General features: G+C 41.2%; 1 protein-coding gene across 4 annotated transcripts in view; it reads right to left on the reverse strand.

Annotated features, from left to right (window-relative positions):
• Positions 1-13,867, reverse strand: part of MED27 (mediator complex subunit 27) — a 171,027-nt gene that overhangs the window by 26,070 nt on the left and 131,090 nt on the right. For all 4 annotated transcript variants that reach the window (XR_014560001.1, XR_014560002.1, XM_083721430.1 and 1 more), the window contains exon 5: positions 8,389-8,496. Coding sequence is in view for 2 of the 4 variants with exons in the window: in XM_083721430.1 (XP_083577556.1) it covers positions 8,389-8,496 (108 nt within the window). In the remaining 2 variants the exon portion in view is untranslated. The remainder of the gene's footprint in view (positions 1-8,388; positions 8,497-13,867) is intronic.

A 13,867-nucleotide genomic window follows, 5' to 3' on the forward strand; every position in this document is an offset into this window, starting at 1 on the left:
CAACTTTTACCCAGATCCCTTGCAAAAGTGGACATTCACTTTCTTTAGGAGCGGCTATTCCATGGGGAGAGAGAAGAGAAATGTGACCATGGGCCTAAATAGGTTGGCAACCTCTAGTTTCAAGGCTCACTCTGGCTCCATGTTAACGGGAATGATGGGGTTGCTTTTACGCTATGGTCTGAGTAGCAGCTGTACCTTCCACATATGTGATGATGACGATGTTTATTTATCTTTCTTTTCTCCAGACTAGTACTCAATGTGGCTTACACAAATTAAAACAACACAGATATAGTACAGAAGGCTAACAACATCTCTTCTCCCACCTATCTTCTCTCCCAACCTTATACTGTATACAACATTAGCGCCTCACACTGAATGTAACTCATCTGTAGAAAAGACTCTATGACTTGAAAATAGAGACAATGCATGCACTTTTGTAATCCAATAAAATCTTTAATAAAAACTAAATTAAAAAGATAATAGTTGAAAAGTACCGTATTTTTTGCTCTATAAGACTCACTTTTTCCCCTCCTAAAAAGTAAGAGGAAATGTGTGTGGGTCTTATGGAGTGAATGCAGGCTGCGCAGCTATCCCAGAAGCCAAAACCGCAAGAGAGATCGCTGCTTTCGCTGCGCAGCGATTCTTCTTCTTGTTCTGGCTTCTGAGATTGAGAATATTTTTTTTCCCTTGTTTTCCTTCTCCAAAAACTAGGTGCGTCATGGTCTGGTGCATCTTATAGAGCGAAAAATACGGTAATTAAACTACAATAGTTAAAACAAATTTATTAAAATATGAACAGTAAAAATATCACAACGCTATTAGAAAGCCCTCACAACACTATTTAAAAGCCCTTTTCTTAAAAAACCAAACAAAAAAGTCACACCCCAAAAGCCTGTTAGAATAAAATGGTCTTTACTTGCTGACAAAAGGATGGAGCCAGTCTAGCTTCTCTAAGGAGGGAGTTCCAAATTCTGGGAGCAGCCACCAAGGTGAGAGGGCTGCCACCAAACATATCTGAAAGGACCGAGCCTTTCCCAAAGATTTCAGAGTGCAGGCAGATTCAGGAGAATATGGTTCAGCAGATAACTTAGGCCTAAGTTGTATAGGGCCTTTAAAGTCATAACCAGCACTTTGAATTATGTCCAGAAACAGACAGGTAGCCATGGGGCTAGCATTGTCAGCCTATGATCCACACATAGGTGGAAAAAAAACCTAACAACATTACCTGGATCAGTGCAGAAGGAACTGCAGAGCCAGTGAAAATCAAACCATGCAGCTGGATCAAAGTTATCTGATCCAATGAGCAAGACTGGCTGTTTCAAAACCAACACCCTTTCCTTTCCTTTCATGTCATGGTGGCACTTGCCAACATGAGCACCATGGCTCCATAAAGGATCAAGTCTCTCAGTATTTATTTTCAGTCTTTTGTTAAAAACAAAAAAAAAAAGAAAAGAAGAACCACACAGAAAAAGCACAATGCCAGTCACAACAACTGAAATCAGTTCTGAATGGTAATTCCTTAGCACAGGAGCTGAAGAGCCCTAATGTACGTAATTCAATTATTGCATTCTTTTTAATGCTCACCAAGGTTTTAAAAATAAAATTGAGCAATATGCAAGGCCTGTAAACCCACCACCATGAAACCAGACGAATGAGGTGGGTGTGCTAAACAATGCATTGTTGCAGGTCTATTATTCTTCAACTTTTCACTTTCAATCAAGACACACATTTGTAACTAAAAAGCTGCTGAGAGCACAATTTCAAGGCATCCTCTGCATGTGAATTAAATTGGGCCTCAATTCACTCTCTCTCTTTCTCCCAGTGCCCTACTCTCCCCACCCACCCCCAGCACAAGTAACAAGAGACCATTTTCTGAAGGTCGTCTGAACGATTTCAAAGGCGATAACAAATCAAAATGTTCCCTGCATCTAATATCAAACAGGGCTGATGCCAACTCTTATTAGAGAAATCGGATTCAACCCCCCTCCCCTTTACCCAAACACACACACATCCTGCTTTGAAGTGGAAAGAATGCCGGGATCAGAAATTACTCGAGAGACGGTTCTGGCTGTCTTTGAAGCTTTCCTTTGATACCACTATTTCTTCTCCTCACTTATGCTGGGAGGCAAAAAGCTGCCTTTTCTTATTGATATGGGGTAATTAACGAAGTCAGAACATTACCATAACCCAGGTGGCTTAACAGGGCAATTCAACAGAGACACCCCCTCCTCACATTCCTTTAGCCTTACCTAGTGCAAAAACCTATTTGGCCAGGTAGCACTGCCCATTCCAAACTTGTCAAGTCATGGCTCTTTCCCCACTTCCAGCGCTTGTACAAATGCAGCAAGTCACGACTGCCAAAGAAATACTAATGCAGTTTTTGTTTTGATTAGCAGAGCTGGGTGAGCAAATTAATGGCTCGGGTCAAAGTCTGTCCCAAAAGGATGAGCTGCAAGAAGTCCGTTAGTCAAGTATCTGAAAGGTACCAGCTAATTGCCTGTCATGCGTGGACTGTGCCACTGACAGAAGTAGGGAGAGTATGCCTGAAAATATGGGTGGCATGAAGCCACTCGTGCTGCTATGTGGCCAATTAAAATGCATCAGTCTGTGGTGGAGCGATGGACCAGGAGAAACTGCAGGAGAATCAGAGCCAGAACTGGTTGTAAAGTGAAGACTGACAGGTCCCAGTTTGCATCCAAAAAAAAGGGGGGGGGGAGCAGCAGCACAGAGTGACTGCCACAACACAGGTTGCTTAACAGGGTAATTCAAGTGAGACTGCGATGAAGCACCCACCTAGTGCAAAAGGCAAGAAGCAATTTAGACCACAGGATGTTAAATGCCTAATGCACAATACAAAGCAAAGCTTTAATAGTTCTCATTTCATATCTTCCACTCTGCATTATAAATGGTCCACCTTTTCACCATGTTGGGGAAGGGAGGGGGGAATACCCACAGGATGCCATCCAATAAAAACATGCTTAAGGCTACTGATTTCAGCTGGCCTGAGCAAACTGTCTCTAGGACTGTGGTCCCAGTGACTTACTTCCAAGCCAACCAAGAAGTATCGGTGCAACTGATTTTAGTGGGACTTCTAAGTAAAATGCCTGAAAGAACTGAAAGTAAATCATCAGTCAAATACTTAGAATTCAAACAGCAAATCTATTTATTCCAAGAGCCTAGAATATGAGCAGGACCTTGCCAGCTGGTATGCCTGTTTTCACTTTGTTAGGAAACTCTTACTCCTTGCTTTGCTTCACCTCCTTAAGCCTGGAAACACTTTCTTGGGATGCATCTGTGTTGCCAACTTTCCCACCCATACCCCTTTTAATGAAGCCTTTGGCTTAACCCCTTCATCCTACATGCAACAGCTTTTGTTAGCATGGTGTGTGTTTTTTGCCTCTCTTATTTTTTTTATTTTATTTGTTTAACAAAATTTATACACTACTTGACTAGAGGAAAACATCCATGTTTACTAAAAAACAACCCCTATCCTTCTCGCTGCTGAAATTTAGATTTTTGGTTTAGAAATTAAGATTTCAGGGCTGGGACAGATATTCTTCTTTCCTTTATGAAGCACTATGTGGGGGGAGGGGAGTAACAAAGGAGAAGGTTAAACATTTTCTCTCTCTACTTTGGCATGAAAATTTCCTGTCCATCTTTTCTTCATTGCTATTTGCATTTTGAATAGGAAGAACAACAGGCCCCTTTCACGGTTAAGACAAGAGTTTTGATTTTTATAATCTACTTTTCTTTTCTCTTAGGACATCTCTCTCAACCACTGGCAGCGAGAGTGGATAAACTAGAACAAGCTTGTTCAACATCACTTAAGTGGTTTCCCCAAAACAGCTCTTCAAGAAGAAAATCCAGCTATGATGGCAATCACTCAGTCCCAAAAAGGTGCAGTTAAGAAAGCAATACTGCACTAGTTCAACCAAACCTCTCCTCACTGTCACTGCAGCTGAAAAATGATGTGTGGATCTTCAGCAAAAGTCCAACCCAGTGCTACCAAAAGCCCTGAAACAAAGCCATAAAATCAAGGCCCAGAGGCCAAGCGGCCCCCCCAGGAATATCTGGCTCTTATATCTGCCTTTTGCAGGTAATGGGGGTGGGTGGGCCTAGCTGGGGTCTCAGCCCTGGGTGAAAACTCTAGAGGGGCTCCATTGAGACTCCCAGCTTATGGGGGAGGGCTTCCCCCTCCTTGCAGCTCCGGAGTCTAAAAGTGCCAAGTGTCCTTCAGCATCCTTCTGTGGACCTCAAGCTGCTGAGCACCAGAGGGATGCTGATTTGCAAGGGGAAGCAGGAAATCCTGGAAAATGATCCTCCTTCCCCTTTCCCCCTGTCTGTTTTTGGAACTGTGTGCGAAAGAGAAATCCTTGAGAAGGTTGCTCACCAAGCAAAGTTGAAAAGGGGAAGTTTCATTGCTTTCCTCAATGTCTCAGAGGTTAGTTAAAGAGATCAGAACACCACCTCCTGTCCTTTTTGGGGCCAGATGCTTTTGTCATGCTTAAACAATTTACATGGCAAGTTCACAAGATAAGCACTTTGGCGTATTGCATACTTAGGTGTTCTTTCTCTGTCTCTGTCTCTCAGTGTGTGTGTGAGTGTGTTGGATTTAGAGGACAACATACATGTTTACACCATGTGTACACATAAAGAGGGCACTGCTGCATACAATCATCTACAAAAAATCAATCGTCTTTATACTGAAAATAAAATACCTGCAATGAAATAAATGCGATGCTGACATATGAAGCACTTTGTATTTATCCCTTCCTGTAATTTGGAAGGGAAATGTAGCCAATCCACTCTAAATTCTTTAACTGCAATGATTCAGCAGCCAGCAATTTTTAAGGAAAACTTGTGGAGTATTTTTTCCTTTTACTTTATTCTTTAGAACAGGTATGGACAAACTTGGCCCTCCAGCTGTTTTCGGACTACAACTCCCATCATCCCTAGCTAACAGACCAGTGGTCAGGGATGATGGGAATTGTAGTCCCAAAACAGCTGGAGGGCCACGTTTGTCCATGCCCGCTTTTAGAGCCTTAAACTGCAAGCCTTTACTACTAAGAAGAATGTCTCACTGAATTCAATGGAGCTTGCTCCCAGGAAACTGTGTAAAGATTCTGCAGTCTTATACTGCAATCTTAAGCATTTTTATTCAGAAGTAACTTCCACTGAGTTCAATAGGGCTTACTCTCTGGGTATGTGCCTGATCATTATCAGTTTCCATTAACTATCATCTATCTATCTATCTATCTATCTATCTATCTATCTATCTATCTATCTATCATCTATCTATCTATCTATCTATCTATCTATCTATCTATCTATCTTATCTATTTGTTATAATACTTAGAATTTGTCAAATGATCTATTACTCTCTGATGAGATCTGCTTAAGGTTGAATGAAAGCCAGATACACACAGAGACAATTTTACTATTTGGAGAGACTATCTCTTCTCCAGACTCTTTAAAGCTACTTTTTATGCCCTTTGTGAACAAATGTGTTGAGAGATGTGTGTGTCTGTGTACGCAAACGCAAGTGTGTGTGTGTGTGTGACAAAACTGGGTCTTTGCCCCCAGGTGACAGAAAGCCTAGTTTCGGCCCTGGCTCTTGGAATTCGCTCACCACATGCCACAGTCCCTTCTCAGCCACCCTCATCCACCCAGGCCTTGCTTTGTACCCTCCTTGAGTGTTTTTGCCTTGTTGGACTGTGCCCTTGAACTCTGATAATGACTCTTGCATGCCTGGAGGATACAGAAGTGTGTGTGTGTGTGTGTGTGTGTGTGTGTGTGTGTGTGTGTGTGTAATCTAGCCTACTGCACAAAGTAAGAATTTATTTTCATTGCTCTACCCACTTCTACCTCTGGCTCTGCCCACCACTGGCATATGGCCCTTGGAAGGTTGATGAGAAAGGAATGTGGCCCTTCGGCTGAAGAAGGTTCCTCATCCTTGTCATATGCTTTACTGAATATGAGTCACCAGCTCTGTAAGGATCTGAGACTCCCTATTCTAGCCTGACCCAGGATAACTCTGCAATCCAAACTTATGCACACATGAATTTGATTTCCATTGGGGCTTTTTCGAATTCTGTGCCCCTTTGCTATACTATGATAATAATATTTATAGCTTCATCCATGTATCTGGCATTTTATGGAGTAAAAGAAGAAGACAGATCTCTGCCTTCAGGCACTTACAAATCTAAATGAAGACTGAAGAAGAGTTTGGATTTGATATCCCGCTTTATCACTACCCTAAGGAGTCTCAAAGCGGCTTACATTCTCCTTTCCCTTCCTCCCCCACAACAAACACTCTGTGAGGTGAGTGAGGCTGAGAGACTTCACAGAAGTGTGACTAGCCCAAGGTGACCCAGCAGCTGCAAGTGAAGGAGCGGGGAAGCGAACCTGGTTCACCAGATAACGAGTCCACTGCTCTTAACCACTACAACACACTGGCTCTCTCTCTGACTAGTGTATGTGTGTGTCTTTGGCAGCTGGAAAGGTAGGCTTTTGTAATCTTACTAATTAAGTTATTAAATGTGTATTCTGCCCTTACTCCCAAAGATCCCAGTATGGAAAAATGATAGCAGATGGCACTACTCAAATACTCTGCTACAAGCTCCTTCACAAGCTTTATTTTATTTTAGGACATTTCTACCTTGCCTTTCATGTATGCTCACGCATACCCTGCCCCCCCACCCCAAAGCAGCTTCCAGATTGAAAACACAAAAATTCAATAAGTACAATGTTGTGAAGATTAAAAAAAATATATGACTGATTGCAAGTCACCTCAAGCACTTGCTGGTACAAAGGGGTCCAAGTGTATTAGATTTATGAGATACCCCAGCTCCACTTTGAGGTGCCAGGTACATTATTATTATCTCTTCTGCACACTGAAAAAAAAAGAGAGGATTTTTGGACAGTTAGTTTTTAGGTTTTATTTTACTGGTATCTTAAATGTCTGCTTCACTTGTATGCTCCCTTGCAAAGGAAGTGAAGTGAAGTGAAGTGAAGAACCTTCTTTAGATGGGTGAGAACCAGAACTGTGTGTTCTTCTGTGTGGAAGCGAAATGCATCCCTTAAGGTTCCCACCTGACAAAGCTTCCAGGAGAAACATGCAGTGATGCTGTCAGTCAGTTCCAGGAAAAGAGTGGCTCAAGTTCCCCCTCCTTTCAGGACATCCCAGAAGCTTCTGCACATGTGCAGTGTCCCTACCTCAGCCTGTGTGTGTTACTAGGCAACCCAGTTTAAAGCCAGGCCAAGGCAATCTTTGGACACCTTTTATTTTCTCTCTAGTGGGAGAATCTTTTACCTGAAAAATGGAAATATATGTTCTTTCCAGCAGAGCAGAACCACCCCCACCACCGCCTTTTAAATCCTAAGGAGAGCAAGCAGCTAAGGAACTCAGGGGTCAGTGCGTAACACAATGTTGTATGTTACAAGAGATTCGCTTTTTTGAAAAATAATTCTGTCCTCATTATAACATGGCCTATGGGTGCCAAGTGCTTGTCTGGTTATAATGAACCTTGTATTTTTAATGGGTTTTGTAATAAGGAGAGAGAGAGAGAGAGATCCAGAGGGGCGGGGGAAGAATGTGAGAGACAGGAGTGCTTAGTACTTGTTACTGGCAAAAAGGTGAGCCTAGGTGGGTATCTCAGCAAGAGCCCATTCCACTCTGAAGAGAGAAAGAAACCAACTTGAAGGCTGTCAGGTCCCATTAACATCCTCTAAAGCTCCACAGAAAGCCATATGGAGTGCATGCAGTCAAGAGAAATTAGGGGTTCAAACCAGGTGACTTTTTTCCCCATAAAGCAGATCACTCATGGAAGCAGGTTGCACTTCCTTAATAGCTGCCATTCAGAATGCTATGGTTACCATCAGATTAAACCAACTTGAGACAAGTCCCTGATTTCTCATCAGAAAGAGGTTTTTCTTATTGAATGGAAAATTGGCGTACAATTTCCTGGTGGCTTGGCAGTGGGGAGAGAAATCCAAAGCCTGGGCAACTGATGTGCCCCAGCAATAGTAGATACTAATAATGATGCAACATGGGCCTAAGGCAAGTGTGGAGAACTTTTGGCCATTCAGAAGCTGCTTAATAATAATTCCCATCAGCTTTAGCAAGCATGGGTAATGGCCAAGTATTATGGTACTTACTGTCCAGTAACATCGGGGTGGGGAGCAAGGATCCTCACACCTGGTCTAAGGGCTGAGGACATAGTAAATCAGGAGAGAAGTTATCTAAAATTAAAAGTGGGATGCTTTACATAAATAACATTCTTGGGCCAGGGATGCATCAATTGTAGAGACTTACTCTTCTGTAATTGTCTGAGCACCAAGTTCCATATAAACATCCATAGAAAAGGGAAATATGGAAGAGACACTTACCTTGCCATCATCTGTGTATACATTTTCATGATACCCCTTGACAATTGTTCGGTCAATGAAGAGGCTCCGCATCACCACTATGACTTTTAACACTTTTCCTAATGTAACCTGTCAGGGGGTGAGGGGACGTAAACATGACACACACACAAAAAAAAGACAATGGTAAGAAACACATACTCCATAATTTAAAAGACTGAAAGGCAAATGGGGGCTTTTCTATATGAGCATCAGAGAAGAACCCTTTATTGATAGTGTTTAGGTTCTGAACTATGTATTATGCATGTCAAAATGGCTTTCCCATGTTGAGTTCTCCCCTCCACCCCACCAATATTTAGGGTTATCCCCAGATCCTGCCAACCACCAGTTCAAAAGCATGTCAAAGTGCAAGTAGATAAATAGGTACCACTCCAGCAGGAAGGTAAATGGTGTTTCCGTGTGCTGCTCTGGTTTTGCCAGAAGTGGCTTAGTCATGCTGGCCACAAGACCCGGACAGTAAAGCAAGATGAGCGCCGCAACCCCAGAGTCGTTCGCGACTGGACTTAACTGTCAGGGGTCCTTTACCTTTACCTTTTTAGCTCCTAACCACCACCTTGCAAGTTTTTCTGTTTCCAACAGTTCCTTTCCAACAGGGAGGCTGATGACGTCCAAGCCGGGGAGGGAAAAACTTATGTCACAATTACTTTCCACATACAATCCTACCCCACTCTTGAACCTTCAGCTATGGGTTTGGATAGAGCAAATAGTATTCAGCATGGATTTATCAAAAGTATATGCTGATGTCATATTTGGGTCAGAACTGTAACAACCTCATCCTGAGCGCCAAAGTTAAAGTTGAGCTTTGGGTTACCAAAACCAGAACATCAACTAATCTGGAAAGAAAGCACTAAATCATGTCTTTTGATTTTGAAAAACACTGGCAAGTAAAGGCTATGAAATTTCTGCATTTCACAAAATGAATAAATAAAACTAAAACAGAGCCCAAGAGAAAAGCCAAAATAGCCAGAAGCCTCTAGGCCCACCTGCTCAAGAGAGGGGGATGAGCAAGATGGAAAATGATTAAGTTGAGTGGATGGTTTGGTGAAGAACAAGAGATATACAAAAAACCTCACTTGATAAACACAGTGATAACAGTGTGGTATTTTCTAGCACAATATAATGTGTTGAAGTTTATACTGTTTTGGAGGGTAAAATAAGAAGCGACAGATGTAGCTGTGCAGAGAAAATAAAGGACAAGCAGATTAATTGAAACCTTCAACAGACTCTCTTTCAGGGGTATTTTGCTTGATAAAAGTGATAGCACAACCTGACCTATACTAGATATAAGGAAGGAAATAACTTTATATAATGTGCATTCATTTCTACTGAACACTTAAACACTATTTGTGCATTTTCTAAAGTTTTCACAACAGGCTTGTTAATATTAAAAGCTTCCAGTTCTGTGCCAATATTGTATTGACACTGGAATTCCAGCAGCTGTTATGTTGAATGGAAAAGCAGAGGCACAGTGTTTCAGCAAATGAAGGTACTTTTGGAAATGAGGAACAGTCCCATGGGATTATAGATGCCACTTCCAAAAGGCAGGTGACAGAATGGAGAAAACCTGAAGCTCCGACATGCAGAAATCTTGAAAGGGCTAGCATGTTGAGCAGCTGCAATTAGCTTTTCAAAAATGACTCAGGTTAGATCTGTAGCCACAACTAGGTACCAAAATAGGATTGAGGGTTCACCAGAGTTTTAAAATGGTGTTAATGGCTCACAAAAATATTGTTCCCAGTGCAGAATATGGTGGTGTGCCAAATGAGCTTTTAAACTTAGCTTTTGACCTCTTTACTACATTTCCCAAATGATTCAGCAGTTGGTGGGAGGTGCTTTATCCAACGGGGAGCATCTGAGAGCTAAAGTCACCAATGATACTACACCTCTTAAAAAAGTCGTGAAGGTCATTCCACGCCAAATCACCTGGTGCCATGTGCTCTCATGACTCAGATTTTCTGTAAAAAAAAAATTTATGTGTAGATACTTATGAGATAAGCTGAAAATAATATTTTAAGATTTTTTGGTCCAAAATTGGGTGCAGGAGAATTTTTTTGAAAATTTCAATTTTTGCGCAATTTAGGCTCTTATGTTCTTATGGTTTTTGTGCCAAGCAATGTAAGCCAAGGCTCACGAGTACAGTGTGAGATGTTCTGGCAAGCTGAGGACTGAATGATGGGGACTGTAGCCCCATAATGGAAGCATGGAAAATACTATAGTGGTTCCATGGTGGAGCAGCCTTTAGTTCTGGGTAGCACCAGTGGCATAGCGTGGGGGGGTGCAGGGGGGGCCGGCCGCACCGGGCGCAACATCTGGGGGTTAGGGGGCGCAAATCCACGGGTTAGGGGGTGCAAATTACTTGCCTTGCCCCGGGTGCTGACAACCCACGCTACGCCACTGGGTAGCACCTCCTCTTTGTTAATAATCAGAACCCCTTTCAGCAAGTAAAGCACCCATGGCAGTAGCTTCACCTCAGCTCCTAAGGCTGTTTCCAGGGGTGGACCTCGGCATCTCAAATGTCAGTAGTGCCCTGTGTGACATCAAAATCTGGGGCCCCTACACATCTTGCTTTCCATTGGATGTCATAGTTGCCCGCAGCAGCAATCCTAGAAACTCTGTGTCCGGTGCAACCACACTGGTACCGCTCCCCTAGATCCGCCTTTGATGTTCCCGCATGGTTTGTAGCAACAGGGTTCTGGTACCACTTGAATTAAAGTGGATACAATTACGTTTTGAAGTTTACTTCATAAGGTTATTTCTTTTGTGAGTGAGAGGCCCCATTTCAACTGGGGATGAGAAGCAGTTTGGGATTTGGGCCATGGTTCTGTTGTGCCCCAACTTTGAAAATAGAGCAGCTCTGAGTCAGCAACCTTTCCTCCCTTTGGTTGGAGTGGGAATAATATGATGGTGGTGATGATGATGATGATGTATACCCTACCCATCTGGCAGGGTTTCCCCTGGAAAGCAGCTGGTGCTGCTCTTACTTCACTCCACATCTTCCCTCACTTTTGGGAGAGAAGCAAAACAGCTGCTTGGCCACAAGAACCCACCCTTTGTGTCACTTGGTCTGACCCTGTTCTTCAAAGCTCAGGAGGAGAAACACATATCCAGCTGTATTCTGCAATATCCTTTCCTCACTATCTAGTTGTTTTCTAGTGTCTAATAGCCAGCAACATCTAAAATTGATAGCAGCATATAGGCTCTCTAATCCACAGCTCCCCATTGCCAGAAACACAAGCTAAGCTCCATAAAAAGCCATAAAGTGCGTGCCTCAATTTGAAGATATTCTGAAAACAGGCAGCTCCTTTCAGTGGACAGACTGTCTACTTCTTAAATTGCATTACAAAGACAACATTATTTTTTACCTTCTGAGGCAAACTTCTCCCTATTAAATTTCAACTTCTTCTGTCGATATCCTGATAGACACAGTACTTGGCTTTTTAATATTTTGCCTGTAGGATATGTGCCAGCTCAACCTTGATGTAGAAAATTTTAATTCAAATCAATACGTGAACAAGGTCACTCTAAAATTCAATTAATATGAATGGGGGAAAATGCCCCACAGTTCTTTGAGCTGAAAATGGAACAGCTGCAGGTTAAACATGCATGTAACCCTCTGTCTAATACTACTACAATCCCAGCCTGTTTTTAAACACTACAGCGCTGATTCTGACTATCAGGATGCAAAGCCTCTAGCTTTTTTAAAGGACAAAATGTGATAAAATTTGCATTATCCTTAAATCTTTACGGACAAAAAATAGTGAAAATCCCCCAAGGTACCTTGGATTTTTAAAAAAGACCTCTTCCTCCAATAATTAGTAATTCTATTCAACTTAATGAGTTAACAATTGCAAAATAGCTGGCATACCAAAGAGTTGAATGAAATGAAGACAGGAAATATATTTTAAACTCAAAGGCACCAGCATCAAATTTTAAAGAACCAGAACCAAATATGCGGAACTAAAAAAAGATTTTGATTCTTTGGAGTTTGCACTGCATTTCAATGCATCTGGCTGGTCAAGTATATCGAAGGATTTTAGCTCTGATAAAATAAAAATGGTGCCCCTTAACAGCTCTTTATTAATGGTAATTAAGTAATACACCACTTATGTGCCAAAATAGCTTTATAGTTAGGAAGAAAAGTTCATGATACTGGTTTGGTTTAGCATCCATGATCTGCTCTTTTTCAAGCCATCTATGCCAGCAGTGATTGCCAAATTTTGTGGCAGTGAATCTCAAAAATTTGTTACAACATTTGTGAGGAAATACACAAATGTCTTGAACCCACCACCCAGCAATTTTATCAAGTTCCAGCATTATGAAAATGCTTTCTACCTACTTTTCCCAATTCATGCACAATTTCATGTAGGCATGAGAGAGAGTATAAAAGAGAAAGAGGTCCCTCTGTATGCACAGTGGTGATGTAGGTTTTCCAAAAACATTTATGCTGCCTTAACTTGATGGAGCTATCTTGGCATGCTTATTTGACTTATATTTACTAAACAAAATTCAAACAGTATGTCAAGTTAATTTTACATGCCATATGCTACTTATAAACCTTTTCCAATCACTGAAATATTTGATAAGTTTGAATAAAATGCACTTGGGCAGCTTAAATGTTATATTCAAATATGTACTTGGAAACTAACTTTACTGGAATGCCTGTAAATATTGTAAAACATGGCAATTCAATAGTGTACGCATTACCATTATATTAAATTTTAAAGGGGAACTTGTGGCACTTTAACTAATATGACAATTTTTAAGGACACCTGAATGCCTTTGCATATAAATAAATACATGTGCTTCTTAAAGACATTCATCTGAAAAAGTGAACTAAACTTTTATTTTAGATTTGGCAGGCTTCATATCAATTCCAGCTGTCAAGTTTGACTATTATTTAATTATTTGTAGCCTAACAATTATTACTAATCAGTTTTATATAAAAATATGTATTTCTAAAAGTGGAAAGGTTCAGTAGAAAAGATAAAGGAATGGAAAACATTCCAAGCTATATCACTGATGTGCAGAGTAAATGCCACTGGAACAGTGCTCAATTTTTAAAATGTCGAACTTCTAAAGCAGTAGTTTTCAAACTGCATTTGGGGAGATCCTGGGGAGCTTTAGAACTTATCAGAGGAAAACACAAGAACAGAAAAATAGCACTGCTGAATCAGACCAGTAGTCCGCCCTGTCCAGCATCATGTTCTCACAGTGGCCAACCAGATGCCCAATGGGAAGCTTGCAAGCAAGAAATGAGCACAACATAAATAAATACGACAATATTCGGAATGAGTTTATACAAAATGTAGCAGGCTATTAATATTTATATATGTATTAGGATAATAATATCAAATTTATAAAATAATGTAAGGGTTAGGGTATTTTTCATATATATTCATATATGTCTTTCTACACATTTTTGTGTCTTTTTATTTTCCGTTTC

This window comes from Podarcis gaigeae (assembly GCF_964106915.1).
Source record: "Podarcis gaigeae genome assembly, chromosome: Z".
In the NCBI taxonomy this organism is placed as follows: Eukaryota; Metazoa; Chordata; class Lepidosauria; order Squamata; family Lacertidae; genus Podarcis; species Podarcis gaigeae.